General features: G+C 40.4%; 2 protein-coding genes across 4 annotated transcripts in view; one reads left to right on the top strand and one right to left on the bottom strand.

The window, feature by feature from the left end:
* Positions 1–12020: 12020 nt before the first annotated feature.
* Positions 12021–17079, bottom strand: CCNQ (cyclin Q). The gene is made up of 2 exons (XM_044001625.1): positions 16939–17079; positions 12021–14988 (listed from the first exon to the last, which is right to left on the bottom strand). The coding sequence occupies exon 2, from the start codon at positions 14114–14116 to the stop codon at positions 13367–13369; it is 750 nt and encodes a 249-aa protein (XP_043857560.1). The 5' UTR covers positions 14117–14988; positions 16939–17079; the 3' UTR covers positions 12021–13366.
* Positions 17080–17087: 8 nt separating this feature from the next.
* The window catches only part of EPM2A (EPM2A glucan phosphatase, laforin), a 52406-nt gene continuing 42212 nt past the window's right edge, over positions 17088–27281 (top strand). The window contains exons 1-2 of one of the 3 annotated variants that reach the window (XM_044001622.1): positions 17373–17415; positions 24260–24325. In XM_044001622.1, coding sequence (XP_043857557.1) covers positions 24316–24325 — 10 coding nt within the window. In that variant the 5' untranslated portion in view covers positions 17373–17415; positions 24260–24315. Of the gene's footprint in view, positions 17416–24259; positions 24326–27281 lie in introns of all 3 variants that reach the window. The other 2 variants (XM_044001621.1, XM_044001624.1) reach the window with 2 other exon arrangements.

Here is a 27281-nt window from a genome sequence, read left to right as displayed (position 1 = left end):
AAAGTATTTGGAGGGGTTTGGGGGAGAGGTCAGGGAAGTCACTGCCTTTCCTCCACCATCTTGGCTTTGCCCCCTTCTACTGTGTCATTTCTATTCAACAAGGGGACATCAATGTAGACTACAGTGGAATTTTTAAAAGCTAATATCCCAGTGGGGCAGCTAGGTGGCACAGTGGATAAAGCACCAGCCCTGGATTCAGGAAGACCTGAGTTCAAATCTCACTTCAGAAACTTGACACATATTAGCTGTGTGACCCTGGGCAAGTCACTTAACCTCCATTGCCCCACAAAAAAAAAAGTTAATATCCCACCCAAAGTTGTTTTTCTTTCTCCCTTAGTAATGGAAAGCCTATGGTAAAACCATTAGAATTTTGGACGTGGACTTTATAATTGGTTTCTTCTTTTAGCAGAGGACTTTCAGGGCATATGTCTTACTCTCATCTCTAGGGAATCTGGGAATTGCTATTTTGACAACCCTGAGTCTCCAAGTCCTATATTCCCAAATTTGCTTTTTTTATTCATTTCAACTACCGTCTTGGCAGCAACATCATTTACCAAGTGAGAAATGAAATTTTAGCCCCAAGAACATTTCAGTTGAATGGATGATAGTAATTACAGCCTAAGAAAGTCACCAAATTGTGAGAGCAAATACAAATATCTCTGTGGTACATTGGATATATCTGCTCTATGATATTTTTCTCCCAGACACCGCATTTATGTCAACAATGGGAAGTGTGACAGACTGTTGTGAAAGAATGAATGTTAATCTTAAGACATTTCCTGGTACCCCAAAATAGTGGCATAGTACATTAACACTAATGTAGGAAATATTTCATCCTTTATATTTTCCAAGATTTCTTAAATAGTGATAACATTATTGAAATATTCGTATACAAAAGGAATAATGATGTCTGGAACTAGAGGATTCATTGAAAACAGATACTCTTCTCTCTATTTCACTTTCTGTCCCTGGTTGCTTAGCAACTGACTGAGACTTTTAAAAAATCTTTTCCAAACATTGAATGACCACTTTGGATTTTGGCTTATTCCTAAATTGAAGATTGAATATGCAATTCCCATTATGCTAGATAGTCTCACAATTGAAGTACCACTCATATTTCTTCATTGCTCCTAAGTGCCATTTGTTTTGACTTTCCAATTTTGGAATTCCATGGAGCTCGGCTAGCTAGACATAGCCAGCATACATAATTAGTTCCTAATAAAGTCCCTGACACTGGGATTTGTAAATAGCATGTAGCTAATCCTCCCTCTAATACCCAGCATTGGTCTGGCTTTTATTAGAATGCCCTATTTGATTTGGGGCTCCACAAATAAAGTATTATATGAAAAGTTTGGAGACAGTCCAGAAGTAGGGTAACAAAATAATGAAAAGTTTGTAAAATGGGCCCTGTGAGTAAAAAGCTCAAGGAACTGGGTTTGTTTATTTAAAGATGAAAAAAGGCTAAGGGACTAAGTGTTCATATGTATCAGGAGCTACTTTGTGTGATGGGGACCAATAGCACTTCTCTCCTTCTGAGGGCTGTATACAAATAGGAGAAACAAAGGTAATAACATTTATGTAATATGGCTCTCTTTATTCTTTGAATTTTGGACAATATTTGGAAATATTAATTTGCTTATTAGGATTAATAATATTAATACATATACTAATATCTAATAATGCTATGAATTCTCTCTTTTCATGATTATATCTTTTTTTTTTTTTTTGCAGGGCAATGAGGGTTAAGTGACTTGCCCAGGGTCACATGGCTTATGAATGTCAAGTACCTGAGGTCGGATTTGAACTCAGGTCTTTTTGAATCCAGAACCAGTGCTTTATCTACTGCGCCACCTAGCTGCCCCCTCATGATTATATCTTAAATGGTCAAGTAGGCTTTGTTTTTACTATTTATGATTAAGAAAAAAATAATCACATGTGATAATTAATCAACAATTATTTATAAGTGCCTACCTACAGTGTCCTAGGGGCTAGGGATCCCCAAACAAAAGAAGATAGCCTTTGTCTTCAAGAAGTTTATAGATGAGGAACTGAGGCAAACAGGGTTAAGTGACTTGCTCAGAGTCACACAGCTAGTAAGTGTCTGAGGTCAGATTTCAGCTTAGGAAGGTGAGTGTTCAGGCATCTATCAGGAGAGACCAGAACATATTACATGTATATTCAAAATATATATGGAACACTTGAGCTGAGCTTTGAAGGTAATTAGGGCTTCTAAGAGACAGAGGTGAGGAAGTAGCACAATTCCATGGGCAACCTGTACAAAGGAAGAAGAAGGGGAGATGAAATGTTTGTGAGGAACAGAAAGGTGGCTGGTTTGGATGGGAGAGTGTATGAAGGGGGAGCAAAGTATGTAAATTGAAGCCAGGTTGTGAAGGGTTTTAGATGTCAAATAGAAGAATTTGGTTTTGAACCTAGAAATACTAGGGAACCACTTGATTTTGGTGAGCAAGAGAGTGACATAGTCAGACCTGTGGTATGACTATATTACTTGGTTCTTCATTTGTTTTTCTGACGTGTCTGACTCTTTGTGACGCTATTGGGGTTTTCTTGGCAAAGATTGGAATGGTTTGCCATTTCCTTCTCCAGCTTTTTTTTTTTTTTTTTTACAGATGAGGAACTGAGGAAACAGGGTTAAGTGACTTGCCCAGAATCACACAGCTATTATGTATCTGAGGGTAGATTTGAATCCAGAAAGTTCATATTACTTTGGCAGCTGTAATAAGGTAAAGAATGGGCAGCTAGGTTGTACAGTGGATAGAATGCTGGCCTAGTGTCAGGAAGATTCATATTCCTGAGTTGAAATCTGACCTCATACAATTACTGGTTGTGTGAACTTGAACAAGTCACTTAACCCTGTTTGCCTCAGTTCCTCATTTGTAAAATGAGCTGGAGAAGGAAACCACTCCAGTATTTTTAACAAGAAAACCTGAAATGGAGTTATAAAGAGTCAGACACGACTGAAAATGACTAAACAACAAAAAGTAAGGTGAAGGAGAAAGCCAAGTTTTAGTGAGCAATTGAAAATGGAAGGTATGGGGGGCAGCTAGGTGGTACAGTGGATAAAGCACTGGCCCTGGATTCAAAACGACCTGAGTTCAAATTTGGCCTCAGATACTCCACACTTACTAGCTGTGTGACCCTGGGCAAGTCACTTAACCCTCATTGCCCTGGAAAAAAAGGGGTGTGTGTGAGAGAGTGGAGATTTGACTGAAAGAAAACAAACCAGCCTGACCCCTTCTCTTTACTCACACAGTTACCACTTCAGTACAGGCCCTCATCATCTTTCACTTAGATTTTTAACAGCCACCTAATTGGTCTTTCCGTCTTAGGTTTCTAACCACTCCAGTTCATCCTGAACACCACTACCAAAACAATTTTCCTTAAGTTTCCTTCTGACCACATCAATCACTTACTTAACCAACTCTAGTTCCAGGATAAAATATAAACTCTGTTTAGCTTTTAAACCATTACACAACCTGCCTCAACTTACCTTTCCAGCCTTATTAGCTATTCCTCCATTCCCTGTACTTTGTGATTCAGTGAAAATGACTTTCTCTATGCTCCTCACACACAATGACAATACCTCCTGTCTCCATGCACTTGTACTGGCAGTCTCTCATGTCTCCTTCCTTACTTCTCGCTCACAGAAGCCTTCTCCTCCTTGTAGATGCAGCCCAAGCACCCTTCTGCATGAAGCCTTTTCAGATGTCTTCAACAGCTAGTGTCCTCCCTCCAATGGTATGGTGATAAATATTTAACATCTGGTTCCCTGTGGGGGCTGGGAGTGGTTTGGGAAATGTACCTATGACACATTTCTTAGTTTAATATATATTATTAACATTTTCTCCATCATTTTAAGTCTAGACAATTTATAAAACAATAAATTAAGCCTTGGTTTGTAGCATTTTCTGATTTCCAAAAGTAAATGCTTATATTAAATATTTAGCAATTGATTGTCTGTGTGACTGTAAAAAATTAATTATTAATAACTATATCTAATTTGAAAAATATAACTGGACTTATGAAAAAATATAACTATACGAAAAATTATAAGTTTAGAAAAATTATAATTGGGCCGTAAATCCAGCTGCAGTCGCCATTCAAATGTAGAAATATTTTTTTACTTACTAGGGCTAATTTGGGAGGCCTAATTTGACTGGGGTACTTAATCTGGGATTTTTGACTAACTGGTTATCTGACTGCTATTAATTTAATATGGGCTGTTTAAAAATTCCTCTACACTGCTCCCAAATTGATAAGCAAAAGATTAAGAAGCCTCTTAACTAAATAATCAAAGCAGAGTTTATTTATAAAAATAAATGTAAGAGATAAGGGTTAAGAAATGCAAATTATACAGCCTGTCTGCTTTTAATACAATAAGGGCCCTTGACACCTCTTGCCTTAGGGTATGTTCTACTTTCACTGCTCAACTCCTTTCTTCTAACTCTGAGTACCTTTCACTTTGATGCCCCCTGCTTCTAACTTTCCTCTCGGCACTGCCACCGCTGAACCCATGTGTTTCTCTCTCACCGACCTCTCCTTCCGTTCTCCTAGTCCTCCAGTGTCCTTCTGTTCTCTTAATCTTCGCTTTCTCCAACCTGTACCCTGTGCTGACCACTTCTGTGCTCTCCACTCCCTCCTAGTCCTTTGGTGTCCTTTTGTTTCCTTCCTCTAACCTCTTAACCTTCCAGCCTCTCCCTTTTTCTTCCCCCCCCCTCCTTTTAATCTCCTGCATCCTTCTCTGTTCTTCTAATCTTATCAGCCCCCCCCCCTCACTGTCTAACTCTCCAGTTTATATATCTTTCTTCTCTCCACTCAAACCTCGGGGCTTTTTGTGCCCCCACACACACCAAAATAATCCGCCAGCCACTTTAGGGCTGCGGCTGGGGGGTGGTGGTGCTTGAGTATCTCTTGCGTACCACACCCAGGGCTCCAGGGGCCCATGACCCCTGCTGTGCGCCCAGGGACCTCTGCATGGGCTACGCCAGAGGCTGGCCTGGATAAGCCTAGGATCTCATGGATAGATACACTCAGGGCGGAGGGAACTGGGGCTTTTTTCCCCCAGCTGTCTAACCTGGCGTCTCAGGCCATGGTTTTTTTTTAACTCAGCTGAAGCAGAGGGGGAGGGGCACCAGTGCCTCCCACACAGAAGAGACCCTGAGGGCCTAAGGCTTTCTAATCTCAGCACAAAGGTAGGGTCCCCAAATTAAAATAAATTTCCACATGACCCTGACCAGACACTTATCTCTGTTTGCCTCAGTTTCCTCATCTGTAAAATGAGATGGAGAAGGAAATGGCTAACTACTCCAGTACCTTTGCCAAGAAAATCCTAAATGGGGTCACAAAGAGTCAGACACTACTGAAAAATGACTGAATCACAACAGTGCATGGGCAGGTAGGTGGCAGAGTGGATAGAGTGCCAGGCCTAAAGTCAGGAAGACTCATCTTCCTGAGTTCAAATTTGACCTTAGACATTTAATGGCTGTGTGACCCTAGGCAAATCACTTAACCTTGTTTGCCTCAGTTTCTTCATCTGTAAAATGAACTGGAGAAGGAAATGACAAACCACTCCAGTATTTTTGTGAAGGAAGCCCCAAATGGGGTCTCGAAGAACTGAATGTGACTGCAATGACAGAACAACAACAAAATATCCTTAGCTGGTTCAAGTTAGCCTCAAGATACACACACACACACACACACACACAGAACATAGAAATGAGATTTGTAGGGGAAGGGATAGCCTGTCTCCCTCCTCTTCTCCCTGGATCTTTGAGTACAGAAATTCTGCTCATTCACAATCTTGTAGGAATTGTCTTCCCTCCCACTGCACCCCCAAGGTGACGCAGGCCAGTGCAATAGCTTTGGGAGAGCAAGTGGCCCATCTTTTCTTCCCCCTTTCTTAACCCCCCCTTCCTAACCCTTCCTTTCTTCCAATCCCCACCTATGACCTTCTCCCTCACCTCAAAGCCTGCTTCCTCTCCTATTCCATTCCTCCAACCCGTAAGTGGTCATGCCCCCTCCACATGCAGAGACAGCAATCTCAGGGCTCAGAGGGAGGAAACCATGCCCACCTTGAAAGGGTATGACACCTTTCCCCTTCCTCAGGTCGGCAACTGAGGCAAAGTGCCAGCTTCCCCTCTCTCCTTACCCTTTCTGTTTATGTGTATCCTGTATACAATAGAAAGACTTTAATTAGATCCCTAACAATGCTGTGCATTTACACAAGTAACTTTTTTTTCTGTACATTCTAAGAATTGATTATGCTTGAAAGACTTCTCTGGAATAGTTGAGTAAATAGAATTTCCACAGGTGAAGTGATTTTTGCAGTTTTGCTTAAATCCTTTCCTTTAAACACCTGGTTACCTTGTTTTCATCAATGGTTTTGCTGGGCTAGCAAGCTTAGCCCAGATTTCTGGTATCTGATGGAGAGGGGTAGTTTAATGACCCACATTACTCCCACATCTTTCTCTCCTTACAATAGTGACACTCACTAGCAAAGGCAAAATTAATTAGTTCTATTTAACCTGCAGGTTTTCTTACTTAGACACCTTGTTTACAATGGAAAAAGGATGGAAATGATGCTAGATTGGGTTTCCCCAGGACAAAAAGACTGGCATTTAAATAGTCCTTAAATGTTTGAAAGCTCATTTGAGTTTCAATTCACCACCACTCCATGAGACAAGTACTATAGATATTATTTTACTATAGGTACTATTAGAGCCAGCTAGTGACATGGAGATAGAACATTAGACTTGGGGTCAGGAAGACCTGAGTTCAAATCCTGTCTCAGACACTGAAGAGCTGTGTGGCCCTGAGCACCCTGAGGCCTCTATTTGCCTCAATTTCTACTTTGCAGGATTATTGTGTGAATCAAATGAGATAATAACTGTCAAATGCTAAGCACAATGTTTAAATATCCCTCCCCTCCCTTCCCCCTCCCCCTTCTCTATCCCTTACCCTAACCCTATCCGTGTCTGCTTCTAAAGTGTAAAAGGAATGTATTTTTGAGCCTTAAGATTTTGATAGCATTCAAACAGTAGGTTTTAGATTCACAAAACCTTAGAGTTGTAAAGGACTCCTGGGCTCATTCAGTCCAGTTTTGCTCCTAATGCAAGAATCCTCATTGCAACCCAGACCTCACAAGAACCTCCTGAAATGCTGTTTCACAACAATTCCTTTATAGTCTTCCAATTCAATTTCCTGCATTAGGAAATAAAGTTAGTATCTTGTACACACACACTGATGAACTGTTGAGGAAGAGAGATGCACAGATAAGTCAGTGACATAAAACTAACTGGGTAAAGCAAAGAGAATCTGGCTCCTGTGGATGCATTCCCAAGTCATAGAATCACACAGTGTTAGAGCTAGCATGGTCATCTAGACAATTCCTTTATACTACACAGGAGGAAACTGAGACCCAGAAAGAACAAGCTATTTGCCCAAACTCATAGAGCCAGTAAGTTGCAGAGCTAGGATTTGATCTCACATCTTCTAATTCCAAGTCCCACTGTCCTGTACTGTGTTATCTGCCTCAGCTAGGCATCTAGTCAGCCATGTTGTGCAATGGATAGAGCCACTGGGCTAGAGTCAAGAAGACCTGAGTCCAATTGAGCCTCAGACACTTGCTGGCTGTGTGACTCTGAAGAAATTACTTAACCTCTGTTTGCCTCAGTTTCCTGTACTGTAAAATGAGGATAATATTAACACCTACATTATAGGTTGTTGTGAAGACCAAATGAGATAATATTGATAAAAAGTATTTAGCACAGTGCTACAACACAGTTGTTTACAATCATCTCCAACTCTTCATGGCATCTTTTGGGGTTTTCTTGGCAAAGAGTGGTTTGCCAATTCCTTCTCCAGCTCATTTGAGAGAGGAGAAAACTGAAGCAAACAGGGTGAAGTGACTTGCCCAGGGTCACACAGCTAGGAAGTATCTGAGGCTCCAGATTTGACCAGATTTGAACTCAGGAAGAGTCTTATCCACTGTTCCATCTGGCTACTCTGTTTTCTATTACATGTTATAAACTGGTACATAAAAATAGTTTGAAAAATGTTACATTTCAATTGACTTAGACCAAAATATTTATCTGTACATTAATCAGTCAATAAGCATTTATTCAGTCCCTACCATATGCTAGGTACTGTGAATCACTGGCTTGACAGGCAGGCACCAGGATGGTTTTGAAAGTTGTTTTAACATGCAACTGGGGAAAAAATAAAATATATTATTTTTTTTAAAGTGTGAACAAGGCCTATGCACCTCTAAATCAAGAAAAGATATTTCACTAAAAAAAAACCCAAAGAATTGCTATTCATACCTTATAAACTGCATTATAAAAAACAGCGGCTAATAGTGAATTGTTTATTTTGCATATGCTCAGCCTTAATCCATAAATACTTCAGTGTACAGTAGCCTTAAACCTTGTCTTATATTTCTACTATTTCACTCTTCTTATAGCCTGAAAATTTTTTAAAAGCCATTCCTCTGCCAGTTTTTCCTCATTTGGTAAATATTTTTTAAACTACATTTCAAATGCAGTTAAAATTAAACATGGAATAAAATGATCACTGTCTTTGTAGTCAGAGTCCTGGGCAAGACTCGCAAGCCTGGATACTTACTACCTGTGTAACAGTGAGATGAACCCTCTAACCTATCTGAGCTTCAGTTTCTTCTTCTATAAAATGAAAAGAATGATACTTGCAGCACTTACCTCATAGATTGTCAACATCAAGTCAAGAAGCATTTATTAATCACCTACTATGGTCCAGGAACTGTGCCAAGCTTTGGGTTATTGTGCAGAAAAATGATTCTGTGTTATAGTATAAACTGTTATTCAAAATAATTACTATTCGCTCCATCCTGGGTTTGTGATACTAAAATGCATAAGATAAGGATTACGGTTTTAGACTGTCCAGTCCCATCCTATCCCATCCCATCCCATCCAATCTGAGTAAGCATTTATTAAGCCCCTACTGTGTGAATGGAAGTGCACTGCTACAGATAATAAAAAACAATCTCTGCCCTTAAGGAGCTTACAGGCTCTGTCCTCTAGATGGTGCAAAACAACAGAGTTAATAGCAGTTTATTTCATACATTTGTTCAATTTCTCATTTTGTTTATCAGCATGGTTTCATGAAGCTAATATCAAATAGACATCTGAAATAATGGTTTTTGAATGAATGACCTTTCCCAATGTGCCAAAATTCAGGTGGAGTATAAAAGGTATAAATGGCATTAGTTTCTATGATAGGGAAATTCTTAATCTTAGCTTTTAAAATCTGAATTTCCATCATATAATAATAATAGCTAACATTTATATTGTTTATATGTACCAGGCACTGCACTAGTTGTTCAGTTGTGTCTAACTCTTCGTGACCCCATTTGAGGTTTTCTTTTCTTTTTTCTTTTGATTTAATTTAAATTTTTTTTTTATTTGAGGTTTTCTTGGCAAAGATACTGGAGTGGTTTGCCATTCCTTCTTCAGTTCATTTTATAGATGAAGAAACTGAGGCAATTAGGTGTAAGTGACTTGCCCAGGGTCACACTGTTAGCGTTTGAGGCCAGATTTGAACTCAGGAATCTTCTTGCCTCTAGGCCCTGTGGGGATTTCCAAAACTGTCCAAACTGCAAGAAAAACCACAGAGGCAGAGCTCTGAGCCAATGGTACTTTGTTAAAGGGTCCATGGTCCCTTCTAATGAAGTGGACCTCAGATGTTGCTCATGAACATGTTGCTCATGTTCCTCCAGGGCCTTAGTTTTATAGTGCTTGATATCCAGACAATACAGGTGGAGCAGGCCAGAAAGTCTTCTTGGTGGATAAACCTTGCTCTTAACCCTCCAGGAGGGTCTACAAAAAATACAGAATCCCACTGGTTGATAAATGACCTATCTTGACCTTTCAGGAGGTCCTACCAAGCTGATGAGTACACCTGTGGGCTGGTAGAAAAGGCAGGAGGAAGGCTGGCAACCAGGGTCATTTACTGGTTACATGCTCATGGTCATTTCCCCATGTTGGGCAATAGAGAGATGCCAAGGGATGGAGGAGTAACAAAAATAGCTGGGGGGCTTTCCATAGAATTGAGTCACCTGTGCCACACTGGGCTTGGTTACCATAACAAAGAAAAACAAGAGTGGAAGTTCTCTAGTTAGCTTCTTATGACTAAGCAAGTCCATTTACAATCTGCAGTTCACAGCTCCGAGGCCTACTATCAGAACTTATAATTACCACCTCTATGGAATCACATCAAATCAATTAATACTGATTAGAATAAAATAAGGGCCCAATAAAATAGGAGTCGAACAAATCATCATCTGTCACAGCCCTGTACTGGAGCCACAGTTGTCACCTAGGAAACTGAGGGCTGTAGAGGTTAAGTGACCTGCCTATCCTCACGGTGACTGTATGGGATTGGAACATTAGTATCTCCTGAGTCCACTACATGTCTTTAGGTCAAGTAAAATCTATATACACAGATCTAGGTATGTGACAATTGACTTAGTTAAAAAAAAAAGAAATCTCCTTTAGAAATAGTTGCCACTTAAATCTATCTGTTCTGTTGTTTCTAATGGTAAAATTATTGTAGCAACAAGAAATAATACATCAGATCTGTCCTCTGCTAAGAGTTAACAGCAAATAACTGTTAAGTATGATAGGTTTTCCCCTCTTTATCCTACAAATGTTTTTCTTTGCTAGAACTTACTTTTTACTATCATTTCAATGGCAAACTAGCCCTAAAACTTTTATCTAATTTACAAGACTGACAATAACGCTGTAAAGAAGTATTGAAACATTTCTCTTGATCTAGATATGATTGCTCTTTAGAATCACTTCTCTCCTAAACTTGGTCTAAATTTCACCTGGTATATGAGATCATCAGAAATAACATAGATTTAAATATGAATCAGATATCATATTTTCTTTTGTTTAGTTGGTGTATAGCCCACACATTCCTACTAAAAAAAACCTATTGAAATGCAAGCTATTTTGAGGAGATAGAAAAATTGCCTGTCCATTTTATGATTGACAGTGAATGGGACAGCTAGATGGCATAGGAAGCTAGGTGGCACAGTAGATAAAGCACTGGCCCCTGGATTCAGGAGGACCTGAGTTCAAATTCGGACTCAGACACTTGACACCAGCTGTCTGACCCTGGGCAAGTCACTTAACCCTCATTGCCCTGCAAAAAAAAAAAAAGAAAGTGAATGGGTGTTTTTTGTTTTTCTTTCTTAGAGAAACTATTTGATCCATTGTATGGAGAGGGCCAAAATTAAAAAAAAAAAAAGGTGGGGCAAGCTCAGTTCAGAAAGTATACATACATTAAAAAGTATACAAGAATGTGAGGGAATTTTATTAGGGAATCAAACAATAGATTTTCCCAGAGTGATGTAAGTGAAAAATCTGTTTTCCTGAAGACAAGGGTCTAAATTGTCTTATTTTTGCCCCAGAATGTCTATGATACTATACTGTTCTGCAATAATTACCTGCTAAAAGCCTTTCACAAACTATTCTTAGATTATTTAATAACAGAATGAAATCTTAAAGCACAGATCTTACTTAAAATCTGCCCTTTTTTTGCCACTAAAGTGGTCCTTGTTTATCCAGTCTTGCTCACTGTTCTTTTAAGGTTGGCCCCTATGCTTAGCTACTAACCAAGCTTTTCTTGGAGTATCTATATTTCAGTGTGAAATGTTGTTTTACTAGCAGCACCCTAGAAAGTATGAGAACTTTGGACATAGTTAAATTATTAGATTTCTTTCAATTCTGCTTCATGATACTTTGAATACATGAAACCTAGTTTATTTACTCCATCCCAATTTGAGTCCTTTTCCCTGGGTTGTTCACACTTTCAAACATCTAATAATATATCTTTGCATATGTATGTTCATGCTTAATTTACATGAGAGATTTGTGTATGTTAAGTCCTATAAAAAGAATATAAATCAAATACAAGAACAGAAACATGAAAAAAATTATTTTATTAGGAAATCAACAAACAGGCTTAATATATAAACAAATTTGTTTTGGAAATGACATAAGTGAAAATCTCAAGCGGAGCTGTTTCTTTTGGCCAACTGTTGGCAATGTGGCCCTGGCTCCTTAACTATAAAAGTGTTTTGTTATTCTTCCAACATTTGTCAATCCATGATCTCATCTGAGAGGGCACTCCCTCTATTGGTGTTGATAGAACCCATCTCTATTGTTTCTTCCTATATGATTCTTTTTCCTGGTCTCTCAGAGATTCTTCACATAGCTACCTAGTGTGCTATAGGCCTTTCTCAGCATTTATATTTTTTGGGCACCAGTTCATCATTTATGCTCTTTCTGTTACTCCCCAATGCTTGCTAAATGACTGCTTCATCATAGTTTTCCTTTTTAACACTATTTCTTGCACACAGGTCATTGGTGGAAATAGGCATACTTTTGCCCATTACCTAGCTCTCATTTGCCTCGGAGTTTACTGGAAAACTTTGATTCTTTAGAGATCAAGACATTCCAAAACTTTGAACATGTAAGATTCCTGGAAGAACATTTGTGTTGAAAAGATGATCATATTTTAGAATGTATTTTAGGGAGAGGAAGATAAAACAAAATGGAAAAAAAAATTAAGGCTAATATTAGCCACTATCTCCAATGTGGTCCACAGAACATTGAAAGCTCTTATTGCCTATTTTCACAGCTTTACAAAAAAAAAAAAATTTTGTTTGGATTTAATCATGTAAAATAAAATACTGTTCACTTATGTTAGAAGGTTAAGCATATGTATGGCTTGCAAAGCTATCCCAAAGAGTACAATCAAGTATTCTGTTTTGGCTTTTGTTTTAATGAAGAGATGCCTAAATGCAGTCTGCACCAAATTCAAAAAGTTCATCTTCAAAAAATTCCTAAGGTGCAAAAGGCAATCAAACACAGTACATTCAACATGGACTTTTTCTTCTTTTTTTTGTGGGGCAATGAGGGTTAAGTGACTCGCCCAGGGTCACACAGCTAGTGTCAAGTGTCTGAAGCTGGATTTAAATTCAGGTCCCCTGAATCCAGGGCTGATGCTTTATCTACTGCGCCACCTAGCTGTCCCAAACATGGTCTTATTTGTATCCAAACACAATGAGCTTCAAACCTGCTCAGGGGGATTGCCTATTATCACCCATTCGTTGTGCCACCATATAAATACCAAAGAGAAACCAGAAAGGAACCCAAGTTTAGTTCTTCCCCCTTTGCTAATGCAAAGCTGCTCCCTGTGACCAATCTTGAAATTAATGTTTTGAAGCTGGCACCCATTTTAGTGGGTCAGATCCAGCCCTCAGACAAAGCAAACGTCCCCTTCTCCTTGGATGACCTTACAGCAATTAAGGGATTTCAGTGTCCACTGTGTAAATCTGAATCAGGTCAGACACAATATTGTCAATGACTGGCTTGGTAAGGTCTTCACTAAAAACCTGCCACCATGGTTTTTCTGCCTCAGAATCAGCAGGCACCTCCACTCCGTAGCACTGCAAGGCAAGATAGAGCACTGCTACAGCTATGTGCTGGGCCGGATACTGAAGGCACAATGCTCCATGATAGCTGTCCCGCAGCAGTGCCCAGGCTGCCAGGGAAATGGGAGTCCTCTCCCAGCTATGACGGTTCATCCAATTCTTTAAAGAAATAAGGTAGTGGAGCAGATATTTGTGGGGATGCTGGAAGGAGACCCGGAAATGCAAAACTCTCAACATGAGTAATTCACACTGAACAATGCTGTCCCTCAGTTCCCAGAACCAAGAGTCCAATTCCAAAGGTTCACTCTTAGGGTTTAAATACCTGTGAGAGACATTGATGATGTCTCTTGTCCTGAGGTGTTGCTCCTCTACTTTACCTGCCAAGTAAATGGCTGACATGGCTATGAGGTAAGGGTCATATGCATCTAATTTGGTCTCTCGGAAAAATTTATGGTAAATGGTACAGGCTGTGGCAATTGGAATGGATTGCATCCCTAGCTTGATACCAGCTTCCATGATGAACCGTGTCACTCTGAAATGGACTTTGGCTTCTGAGGCTAGGTGTCCCTCTTTCCTTCTTTCTTCACCCTCTGTGCTGCTCTCCCTCTGTCTAGACTCCATGGCTACACCCCCCCTCCCCCCCCAGTGTATACCTGGCCCCTTGGGTCCTTCAATGCTGAACAAAAATCCAGTTCAAGTCACGAGGAAGGACAAAGTGAGATGAACTGAAAGAGGGAGAAGCACACACTACTGCTATAAGGTCCTTGCGGGAATGATCTACACATGTATCATGGGAACCCTTAAAACTATGAACCTGTCAGCATTCATAAAAAATTTCCTACAGCATACCATACATCTTTACCCAATTTCCTGAAAGGTACAGAGAAAACAAGGTTCCACTGTATTTAGTGTCTTTTAACAATAAAGAAGCCTTTAACTTCACAGATTAGAACAACACCACTTAAGAGCTCTTTTCCAATGAGGAGTCTCTTGTAAGTATGTTAAGATAATACAATATTTCTTGATGAATGCAACCAGAGATACTGTTGGTAACACTTCAGTTACTAACATCAAACAAAGCATAAAACACAAGAGGAATGTTCACCAAAGGTACATGTCAGTGTCATGGAAGATGTCCTATACAGAGTAAAAGTGGGATTGATAACCTACAGACAATGAGGTCCCCTGATGCTCCTGTTTGTGGATAATACTGTATTGATTATGTCAAGCCCCAGAACATTATAGAACTTCCATACAGGGGGAAAAAAGGATAAAAGATGCCTATTGTTGTTGAGAATGTGATATGCTGTTGGATGGCCAGGCAATTGAATCGGTACACCAGTTCATATACCTGGAACAGACATTGCAGATGGACAACACATTGGGCTGAAGAATCGTATAGGTAGAAGAAGGTAGACTGGAACTATATTTGTGAACTTCAGCATCAACAGTATCCACTGAATAGGTCAGGATGAAGCTGCTTCAAGTTGTTTCTTAAGTGAAAAAAAAAAAAGAGTATCAGTCTTTTTTTGTTTTTGTTTTTTTGTGGGGCAATGGGGGTTAAGTGACTTGCCCAAGGTCACAGAGCTAGTAAGTATCAAAGTGTCTGAGGCTGTATTTGAACTTAGGTACTCCTGAATCCAGGGCTGGTGCTCTATCCATTGTGCCACCTAGCTGCCCCGTTTTGTTTTTTTGTTTTGTTTAAGAGTATCAGTCTTAATCAAAAAGAAACAGGGTCACACCTATCAGATTGGTTAATATGACAAAAAAGGAAAATAATAAATGTTGGAGAAGCTGTGGAAAAATTGGAACTATGCCCAAAGGACTATAAAACTGTGCATACCCTATGACTCAGCAATACCACTATTAGGTCTTTATCATAAAAAAGGTAAAAGGACCCACATGTACAAAAATATTTATACCTGTTCTTTTTGTGGTGGCAAGAAATTGGAAATTGAGGGGATGCCCATCAACTGGGGAATGGCTGAACAAGTTGTGGTATGTGAATGTAATGGAATTCTATTGTGCTGTAAGAAATGATGAGCAGGCAGATTTCATAGACACCTGGAAGGACTTACATGAACTGATGCTGAGTGAGATGAGCAGAACCAGGAGAACATTGTACACAGTATCAACAACTTTGTGTGATGATTAACTGTGATAGACTTCTCAGCAATGCAATGGTCCAAGATAATTCCAAAGCACTCATGATGGAAAATGCTCTCCACATCCAGAAAAAAGAACTGTGGAATCTAGATGCAGATTGAACCATACTGTTTCTACTTGTTTTGTTTTTCTTTTTTGAGCTTTCCCCCTTTTGTTCTGATTCTTCTTACATAGAATGACTAATGCAGATATATGGTTAATGTGACTGTACATATATAACCTATATCAGATTGCTTTCTGTCTTGGGGAAGGGGGAAGGAAGGGAGAGAGAAAAATTTGGAACTAGAAATCTTAAAAAAAAAGAAATGCTGAAAATTATCTCTGGGGCAGCTAGGTGGCACAGTGGATAAAGCACCAGCCCTGGATTCAGGAGGACCTGAGTTTAAATCCGACCTCAGACACTTTACACTTACTAGCTGTGTGACCCTGGGCAAGTCACTTAACCCTCACTGCTCCACAACAAAAGAAAACAAAAAAACCAGGAAACATCGCTATGTGTAACTAGAAAATAATAAAACACTTTTATGATAAAAAAAACCCAAAAGAAACAGGGTCAAATCATAAAGACATGGGTTATACATTCTCTCAGTGCCATTTTCATTCTTTTAAAAATAACTCAATCTAAAATTCTTTTTTAAGTGTCTAAATTTAACCCATTATTTTCTGCCCTTTAAATTGTTAGTTTGGTTAAGGAGTGTTTTTGCACTTTTCTCCTATCATCCTCTGGCTCAGGCCTTTCACATAGTACTAGTAATTATCAACAATATGCTGGAGGACAAATAATCCTAAGTAGCATTTTGTCCTAAATAAAAACTAAAAAGAAAAGGGAAAATATCTCGGCCCCTCCCCCCCCCCCTTAAAAACACACACATACAACTATGCTGCACTTTTATTACCCAGTCAGAATGTTAACAGCCAGATCACAGCATTTATATGCTATACAATCCGGTCCTGGACAGACTAGCATTTATAACGATTTTAGTATGTATGTCACAGCATTTAGAATTCAGCTTTCTCCTTAGTCTAAGTGGTGCAGGACTCCCCACCCACCAAGAGAGGGAGCCACGTTTTTCTTCCAAGTGGTCTGACGAGGAAGGGCTCCCGTGTGGGAGGCGTAGAGATTGCCCCCGCAGCTATTCCACTAGGATTCGGGCTGGGGCTGGAGGGGGCTCTGCGCAGTCCCTGACCTGAGCGCTCCTTCCCCTCCCTCCCCTTCCTCAGCTCCGCCCCGCCCCCCGCTACGTCGGATGGTTACGGGATTTACGGCTGACATTTACCTCGCCGTGTAGAAAGCACAGCTCGGCGTCGGTACCGGGAGGGTCCCCGCAGCCTAGAGAACTGGAAGAAGAGGAGGAGGAGGAGGAGGAGGAGAAAGGCAGGGCCGGAGCCGTTCCTCCTGAGCCGGCGAGTCGGAAGGCTCGCGGCGATGCTGTTCCGTTTCGGGGTGGTGGTGCCTCCCGCCGTGGCCCAGGGCCGTTCGCAGTTGCTGGTGGTGGGCTCTCGGCCCGAGCTGGGGCGTTGGGCGCCTCAGAGGGCCGTACTCATGAAGCAGGCGGGCGACGGGGTCGGGCCAGACGGGGTAAGCGGGCTGCAGGAGCCAGGCCTGTGGCTTGCGGAGGTAGAGCTGGTCGGGGAGCCGCCGCCGGAAGCCCAAGAGCAGCAGCGGCGGGCCGAGGGGGCGGGGCCCGGCGTCCCCGAGACGTTCTGGTACAAGTTCCTAAAGCAGGAGCCAGGAGGAGAGTTCTCCTGGGAAGGTACGGGCCCCACGGCCTCGGCCTCGCCCTCGCCCTCCCTTCCACCCCAAGGCAGGCGCGCCTGCCGTTCCCCTCCCCGACCCATCCATCCCACCCATCCACCTCCTCCATACACCCCACCTCTCCATCCACGCCACCCATCCGCCCCCTCCCATCCCCCCCACCCATCCACTCCTCCATCCACTCCACCCCCTCATCCACCCCACCCATCCACTCCTCCATCCACGCCGCCCCCCCATCCGCCCCCTCCATCCACTCCCTCCCATCCCCCCTCCCTCCACCCCACCCCTCCATCCACACCATCCATCCACACCACCCATCTGCCCCCTCCATCCACTCCCTCCCATCCCCCCATCCACTCCTTGATCCACTCCACCCCCCCATCCACACTACCCATTCACCTCCTCCATCCGCCCCCACATCTGCCCCCTCCATCCACTCCCTCCCATCCCACCCACCCATTCACTCCACTCCCTCATTCACCCCCTCCATCCACTCCACTCCCTCCATCTGCCCCTCCATCCACCCCCCATCCCCCCATCTCCCCCCCCCACCCCTTCCATCCTCCCCCTTCATCTCCCCCCTCCATGCACTCCATCCCTCCGTCCACCCCACCCAACCTTCCCCGCCCCGCCCCCCCCCACCCCCAGCCCCAGCCTCTGCCAGGTCCCAGCATGGGCTCCTCTCCCACCCAGTGCTGCCCCAGTCTGACCCCAGACCTCTGAAAGCAGTGCAGCTCCTGCCCCTTAGTGTCCTCTCTTCCTCTCGCCCCAGACTGCTTACTGCCCGGGTGACTTTGGGCCGAGCCTCATTTTATCTGTAGGAAGAGGGATGGCAGGGACAGGTTCCTTGGGAGCTAAAGGCCTTGAGCACTGTTAGGTAATCACAGCTCCCCCAGTTAAGATAATTATAATGATAATCATAACTAATGTGTATAGCGTTTACCAGATACCCTAATTTAGGCCTTTCAACACCTGGGAGGTAGGTGCTATTTTTAATCCTTGTTTTACCGATGAGGAAAATGAAGCAAAAAGGGGTTGTGACGTCCATATTCAGTTAGGAAGTGTCTGAAGTGGGATTTGAACTCAGAACTTCCTGACACCAGGCCCCACAGGCTATTTATTTGCATTGGTCCCTTTGTACTATTCCTAGATTCTTTTGTACAGCCTCATTGGCTCATGTACCTTGGCCAGGCCTGCTCATCCTCTTTGAAATTGTAAGGTAGATAAAATGCTATTCCTGGTGTCAGGAAGACTTACTTTCCTGAGTTCAAACCTACCTTCAGACACTTAGTAGCTGTGTGACCTTGGGCAAGTCACTAAACCTTGTTTGCCTCAGTTTCCTCAAATGAGCTTCAGAAGGAAATGACAAGCTACTCTAGGATCTTTTCCCCCAAAAAACCCAAATGGGGCCCTGAAGCTTCAGCCAAGAATCAACTGACCTGCTATGGCAAAAACCAAGAGCAAGTCACTTAGTCTCTTATCCCTTAGAGGCAACTCTAAAATTAGGCAAACAACTGAATGCAAATTAGATTATCCATTGATTGCAAAGGACTGTGGCATTCATTAGGAACTAAAACAACATAAAACCAAAAAAGTGTATTTGGATTCAAAGACTGAAAAATTCCTCTGCCTCAAAGAGTTTTTATACCCTTACCAGGGACCTAGTCTTCTGAGAGGCAGCCTAGGGTGGGTGCAGTAGCCTAACCCTGGCCCCCTCCCCATGCAAATTAGAATCTTTTTTCTTTAAAATTAGACTTAATTTTTCCTTGAAAGGTATTGAGACATTTCCCTAGACTTGATTGGTTCCTTTGAGTTTACATCCTCATTACCTAGGATCCAGGGGTTCTCTGATGTTTACCTGGTGGCTCATAATGGTGATTTAGGCCAGGGAGCTATTCTTAGCTGAATCAACTTGAGGGGTTCTCAGTGCTTAACCTGCTGTGGCTAAGTAAATCTCTTTTGATTAATTTTTTTTATTAACTTTTGAATGTCCTACAGGTCTCTCATTTTGTTTTAGCATTGACCTTAAAATTATTAAAAGGAAATCATATTATGAATAGTTGAACAAAGTGGGGAGTCTCCGCCCCCACTTCACTCCTTCCTTCTGTGATTCTTCTAATTTACCCTGTATATATCTTGCTTGTAAATCGTTGTTTGCTTGTCTCTCTAATTACTGAGCTCTTTGAGGGCAGGTACTGTTTTGGTTTTGGTTTTTACTGTACTCCCAGGGCTTTATCATAGTGCTCATCACATAATAACTGCTTATTGGATTTTTTTTGGGAGGGGGGGCCGGGGCAATGAGGGTTAAGTGACTTGCCCAGGGTCACACAGCTAGTAAGTGGCAAGTGTCTGAGGTCATATTTGAACTCAGGTCCTCCTGAATCCAGGGCCAGTGCCTTATCTATCCATTGCACCACCTAGCTGCCCCCTGCTTATTGGATGATTAATGAAAGAGGGAAGAACTGATAATGTCAAATTGCTTCTGGCTAGTGAGGAAAGGAATTACTAGGACAGGATATTATACACATTGCCAGACCCAGTCACTATATTGTATATTTTTGTTTTTCTTTGTCACAAGGGAAGGTTTAATCTACAAGGGTTGAAATGGCTGTGAGATAAGACAATCAATAAAAATTTATTAAGTGCTTATTATATGCTAGACACTGCTAAGTGAATACAAGGTATCAAGAAAATGTGTTAGGAAGAAGTCCAGGAGAGAGCTATAGCCACTGAGAAGAATTTTCCAAGTTCCCCAGGAAAGGAGAAAAAGACTTTATCCAATCAAAAACTGTAAATTATCCCTTTGCAACATTCATTTTTTTAATCATAAAAGTATTTTATTATTTTCTAGTTACATGTAGAGATAGTTTTAAACATTTGTTTTTATAAGATTTCTAGTTCCAAATTTTTCTCCCTCCCTCCCCTCCTTCCCCCCTCCCCAAGACAGCAAGCAATCTGATATAGGTTATATATGTACAATCACATTAACCATATTTCTGCATTAGTCGTGCTATGAAAGAAGAATCAGAACAAAAGGAAAAAACTCAAAAAACAAAAACAAAAAAAGGAGAAACATTGTGGTTCAATCTGCATCTAGATTCCACAGTTCTTTTTTTTTTTTCCTTTTTTTCTTTTTTTTGGTGAGGCAATTAGGGTTAAGTGACTTGCCCAGGGTCACACAGCTAGTAAGTATCAAGTGTTTGAGGCTGGATTTGAACTCAGGTCCTCCTGAATCCAGGGCTGGTGATCTATCCACCTAGCACCACCTAGCTGCCCCTGACCATTTCTCAATTGGGGAATGGCTTGCGTTCTTATAAATTTGATTTGTTCCCTATATATTTTAGAAATTAGGCCTTTATCAGAAATACTGGCTGTAAAAATTGTTGGGAAAGTGCACTTAGAGAGGGTGATAATATAGACAAATAAGAAAACATATAAAACATGTACAAGGTAACCTTGGAGATAGCAGATCATTGTACACTAGGAATGGACTCTGTAGAAGGTGGTGCTTAAAGTTTTGAAGGAAACTAAGAATTCCAAGAGGCAGAGGTTAGGAGGGAAAACAGCACATAATAACTGCTTATTTTATGATTTTTTTTTTGAGGGGCAATGAGGGTTAAGTGACTTGCCCAGGGTCATATAGCTAGTGGACATGTGGGACATGTGGACAGTTAGTACTAAGTCACACAGGCGTCATGTGGGAGGAACAGGAAGTAGCTCAGTGTGACTGAATTGTTATGATTATAGAGGAAAGTAATAGGGAGTAACTTGGAAGGAGACTGGAAAGATAGGCAGAGGCCAGGCTGTGAAGACTTTTAAATGTCCAACAGAAGATCTTATATTTGATCCTGGAGGTAATAGGAAACTTCCAGACTTTATTGAATCAGGGTCACAGTCAGACCTGTGTATTAGGAAAATCATTTTGGTGACTGGCAGGAGAGATTGGAGGGGACAAAGCCTTGAGACTGGGAGACTAAATAGGAAACTATTGCAATAACTCAGGGGAGAGTGACTCCATTTGGGCTTTTCTTGGTAAAGATACTGGAGAAGTTTGCCATTTTCTTCTCCAACTCATTTTTCAGATGAGGAAACTGAGGCAAACAAGGTTAAATGACTTGTCCAGGGTCACATAGCTAGTAAGTGTCTGTGGTCAGATTTGAATTTAGGAAGATTGAGCCTTCCTGACTCCAGACTTGCTGCCCTAGGTAATTGCTAGGTGAACGGAAAGATCAGTTGTAAATGGTGGACAGACCACTGGACTTAGTGATTGTGAACACTTGGATTCAAATCTTGTCTTAGATACTCACTAGGTTTGTGATCCTGGGCTAGACATTTGACCTCCCGGAGCTTCATTTTCTTCATATGTAAAATGAAGGAGGCTGGATTTAGTGACCTCTAAGGTCTCTTTCAGCTTTAAATTCCTATTCACCATTAGTAATTTTGCCTCCTCTAAATTGTACCCGTCATTTATCCAGAATCCCCACTACTTCCCAACGGGAGTAACATTTATCTAAAAACAGACTCCTAAATCAAAGGTATGTTAAAGATTTATGCCTAAGACATGTGTTGAATAAAAGAGACAAGAATCAGTGGAAATCATCTTTTGGAATCTTTTGGAACCCTCTTTTTATCTTTGCTTTTCTTTTTCTGGTAATTCCATGGGATTCCAGAAGGCTAAGGATTTGTGGTTTAATAAATGTGTTGCACTATGTAGGAATTTTAAGAAAGTGATTTGTTTAAAGGGCATACAGAAGGTTTTTATGTTTAGTGTTTGCCTTACTGCATTCTATTATATTTGAAAAACTGTTCTCCCTAGCATGCAGTAATCTGAGCCTTGGTCTTATGTTCCAGGCTCTATGCTGTCTATTACTCTGTTATTTAGGGATCTTTGTGGAAGCCTGCCTTTCACTGGGGAAAGGAAGTTATTTAAGGTGACTTAAGACTCTTCTCTGTAAATTGGTTCATGTGGATAAAATGTATGGTCCAGACCAAAAAATATCTATATATCTATATATCAAAGTTTGCAAGAGTGGGTTTGAATGGTGATTTAAATGGCTAGTCAAAAAGATTCAACTTAATTACCCTTTTCTAAAAAAATGCACATTCTTGTTTAATATAACCTTGATCTACATTATTCATGCCTCATTTTATTTCATTTTAAATTTATCTACTCCAGCATTTCCCAGACTAATTTTGCCACAGAACACTTTTAAGCTGGAAATATATGGATGGAACCTACAAATAGTAGTCCAGAGAATCTAGACATCTAGATTAACTCTGGATAAAGTAGAATAGAATGCCTGTTCTCCCCTTAACATAATCTCTCTTTATATATTGTAATGCTGCTAACAGTCCTGTTAATATTTTCAAAACAAAAAAACAAAAACAAAAATAAACTGTCCCAAACAAATTCTACATTTCTAATTGATGCTTGAGAGAATTTTTTAGACTGAAATACTACATGGGGCATTTTACTTTATCTTTCTATGTAATCTGTCAACCGGTCTTTTTCCAGAACTGGTCTCTATCCTACATATGGCCAGCACAAAATAGGCCAGAGACAGGTGTCAGGAGTTACAGAGAAAGTTTATTTTTTAAGTAAGGAAAAAGGCTTGCAAGCAAGATGGAGCTATAGACACATGTGCTGGGGCCCCACCCCTAGTGGGGGGGACCTCTGGTAGTGTGGGGAGATCTCAATGCTTATACTAGTGATTGCTCAATGAATTGTAGCCCTAACAATGAAGGGGCAGCAAGCATGTGACAAATTTGATTCACTGCAGGACGTTCCAGCTTTGTCCAGTGTTTGTCTTTGACCAGAGAACACCTGGTGAATTGTGTGACTAGCCCAGAGGGTGAGATCATCCAGAGGGTGATCCCAAAGGATTGTTGTCCTGCTAAGCTGAAGGTGCAGTTTGCTTGCTGGGCCTTAGCTCTGAAAACAGCTATCTCTGTGTGTCTGTTTATCTGTCTAGCTATCTATTTAATCTCCTAGTTTTGCTTATTTTGTTATGCATCAGAGGTATTTTGAGTTTCTCCGAATCTGTCCCCTTCATAATTTTTTATTGAACATTTATATTCCATTATGTTTCTTATATTTTGTTTAGTTGTTCCCCAGTAGGCTGCCCTTTTAGTTTCCAATTTTGGCTACCACAAAAAGAATTGCTATAAATATATTTGTGTGTATAGATCCTTTTCTTTCATCTTTTATTTATTTTTTTTTTTGAGAAACAGGCCTAGTAGTGGTATAGCTGGATTCAAAGGGTATTCATAGTTTGGTAATTTTCTGGGCATAGCTCCAAATTGCTTCATACATTGGCTGGACCAATTCACAGTGTCACCTACAGTGAATTAGTATACCTGTTTTCCCCAAAGCTTCTCCAACATTTTCCAGTTTCTTCTTTGTCATCTTTTGTCATTTTGTAGGTATCAAGTACAACCTCTAAGTTGCTTTAGTTCACATTTCTATGAATTTTGGTGATTTGGGTTTTTTCACATAATTGTTAATATCTTGATTTCTTCCTTTGAAAACTGCCTATTCATTTTCTTTGACTGTTTACCAGTTAAGGAAAGACTCTTAGTCTTATAAATAAATTTGAATCAGTTCCTTATGTATTTTGGAAATGATACTTTTTAAAGAGAAACTTGTTGCAAAGATTTTTTTCTTGGCTGCAGATTTCCTAATTTTAAAAATCATAATAGATTTGTGCAAAGCCTTTTTAATTTTATATAATCAAAGTTGTTCATTTTATGCTATATAATTCTAACACTTGTTTAGTCATAAACTCTTCTCTTGTCCACAGATCTGAAAGTAACTTCTTCCTTGTATTCTGATTTGTTTATAGAACAGTTATGTCAAGTGAGGTGATCAAAACTAACTTTTCTGCAAAATTGGACAGAGATGGAGCCAGGTATGATCTCTAATTATCGGCTCAGATGTTTCACAGGGGCAAACACTACTAACTCCTTCAAATGTAAATCAGTTATATGTTTATGTACTTTATATGAAATATTGATAACTCATGTCACTAAAAACAACTATAAACATTTATTAGAAAGTGTTATATTTCCTGAGAAGGAAAAAGGGCTTATCAAAAGTCCCAAGGTTTTAAAGAGTAACCTATTATTATTTGAATAGTTATTGAACAAATTATCCCCAAACACTAGAATATTTATATTCTTTCTTGATTATTGCCAAGCCTTTAACTCAGTTCTACACTCATGTCTATTTACATAATACAAATATATAAAATAGACTTGAGAATAGTAAAGTATTTGCCGTCTACATGGAAAACCATTCTGTATTTAAACATATCACCAATACCATAATGTCAATGTAATATCTTTTTGGGAGAGAATGTAAGTGTCTTGTGGTTCTGCCTAACTTTAAACCAACTATAATATTTTCTAAATAGAACTGAGCATGAATTCTAAGTTATAAGACAGATTTGCACCAAAACACTATATTAATCATTTAACATAATTGGTGACATCATTTTGTGACTTTTGCAATCTGTTTAGTGATACTGAAATGCAATTAGACTTGATAAATGTAAAAATCTTAATACATGTCAAGGAAAAATAGAGACTGAAAGCTTCAAGCTTGAATCTGGAAGCCAAACTGAATCAATGGATGAAGGTTCATTGCCTACAAATACATTAATCTACTTCATGTAAGGCACTTTGAGCATAAATCTATTAAGGGGAAAAGTATTGCTCTGTTAAGAGATATACTGGTGTTCTAAAATCAAAGCTTAATGGGATGGGCACCTTTAAATCATTTTAAACCTATGCATTGCCTGTCATAATATATGTGGTGTCCCAAAAGTCTCTGCAGTTTCAGCTTTAATAACCTAAAACGCACTGATTTTTGGGATACCCAGTATAGTGGTGACAGTTGTAAAATAGACTAAAACAAATTTGGAAAGTATCCTAATGACAACTCATATGACATTAATGAAACACAAGGACCATCACCCTAAAGTAGCTATGTGGAAACTTTACCACTTTCTCATTAAAAAGGAATTCTTCTGAAATTCTTCTGAAACCAGCATGTATCTCTTTAATGAGCAATAAAAGTACAGACTGATAATAGGAACATGTCATTGGATTTGCTGAAAGTAATGAACAGCGGATTACCTCTTTCTGGAGCATATGACCTTGCTAAGACCTATAAATGGAATCAAAAGGTTTTCCATGAGCAACGTTCACATGGTCTCAATTAATATTATTCATCAGCAATGAAGCTAGTCTCCTGCATGGTAGAGTCATGGACTTGTTTATAAAAATAGAAGGTTTACTATGGCAATACAGTCAGGTCATTGCCATCAGAAATTATAGTTTGGCATACAGTAAGCCCTTAATAAGTGCTTGTTTACTGACCAAGAGATCAAGAATGATTAATATTGAGAAATGACCATCAGTTTTGGCAGGTGAGGTCACTGGTAACTTTGAAAAGAACAATTTCAGTTAAATGATGAAGTTGGAAACTGGATTGTAAAAGATTGAAGAGAGAGCTAGAATAGGGAAGGGGAAGCAAAAAGTGTAGATTGCTTTTTCTAGGCATTTGAGAAAGAGAGGACAACAATAGGATGATAAATTGAGGGGATGGTAGGATGTCATGAAGAATTTTTAAGCATAGGGGAGACAGTACTGGTTCTAGGAAGCAGGTAAGGAATTGGTAGATAGAGGGAAGGTGATTGAGGAGACAATCTTCTAGAAAAGAAGGGAAAGAGAATGGAATCAAGGCCTTAGAGAGAAGGGCCATCTCAGAGGAAAAGAAGAGTGAGTAGTGGGTGATGTCAAGGAGTTTTGAGATGAAGATGAACTTTTGCCTCCCTTTTTTCAGTAAAGTCAGTCCAGATAGGAGGAGTGGGAAGTGTGGAAGGTTTGACAAGAAAAGAAATTTGAAATAGCCTCTTTGGGAATGGAATAGAGAATAAAATTTTAATCATTTTTTTCAGAGATGTCTGACTCTTGTGACCCCATTTGCGGTTTTCTTGGCAAAGATATTGGATTGCTTTGGCCATTTTCTTCTTCAGCTCATTTTATAGATGAGGAAACTGAAGCAAATGGAGTTAAGTGACTTGCCCAGGGTCACACAACCAGTTGTGTCTGAGGCCAGATTTGAACTCAGGAAGAGGAGTCTTCCTGACTCCAGGTCTGGCAGTCTATCTATTGCGCCATCTAGCTGCTTGAGAGAATGAATTAGGATGGAGTAAAAGGATAGAGAACTATCAGAGTTCTTAATTATGGTGGTGAAACCCTTATGATGAAATGTGATGATGAAATGGAGGGTGTCCTTTAATTCCCTTCTTATGGCTGAGGTGGAGTAGAATCTGGAGTAGGATCTGAGGTGATTGGGGAACTGGCTGGTTATGGTATATCAGAGAGCCATGGTATTTATGTTGAAGTCCCTTTGTATGAGAGTCAGGAGAGGAAGACTGAGCTTGGTACTGAAAAGGAAGGGTGGATGACCAGGGGGCCATAGACAACAGCCACCATGATGTATGTTGGATGCTTCATTTTGATAGCTTTAAAGAAGAGGTTGCTGAGTGTTTGGGGGCAAAAGGAGAGTTTCGAGGTGGCAGTGGGGAGCAATAGGTATTCCTGCTTCCTGTCTAGGACCGATGTGAAGAGGAATATTAGGGGAGGTCAGTACTGGAGGGGATATCTAGGCATATAGTGTCATCTCGGACAATTCAGGTCTCTGGAGGTGCTGGTAGAATTGGAGGGGATTGAGAAAAATTGAATAGGATGGCAGTGATAGAAAAGGAGGTAGGGGTTGGGGAAGGGTATAGTACCCTTAGGCAGCACACAGTTAAGTATCAAAAGGATTGGATAGGAGCAGATCCACCTAAAATAGCC

This window comes from Dromiciops gliroides, chromosome 4 (genome assembly GCF_019393635.1).
Source record: "Dromiciops gliroides isolate mDroGli1 chromosome 4, mDroGli1.pri, whole genome shotgun sequence".
NCBI lineage: Eukaryota > Metazoa > Chordata > Mammalia > Microbiotheria > Microbiotheriidae > Dromiciops > Dromiciops gliroides.
This window is presented reverse-complemented; position numbering and strand designations above follow the sequence as displayed.

What these genes read in the sequence shown, in the direction of transcription:
- CCNQ (XM_044001625.1), bottom strand. Translation starts at nt 14,116, where the DNA reads ATGGAGTCTAGACAGAGGGAGAGCAGCACAGAGGGTGAAGAAAGAAGG.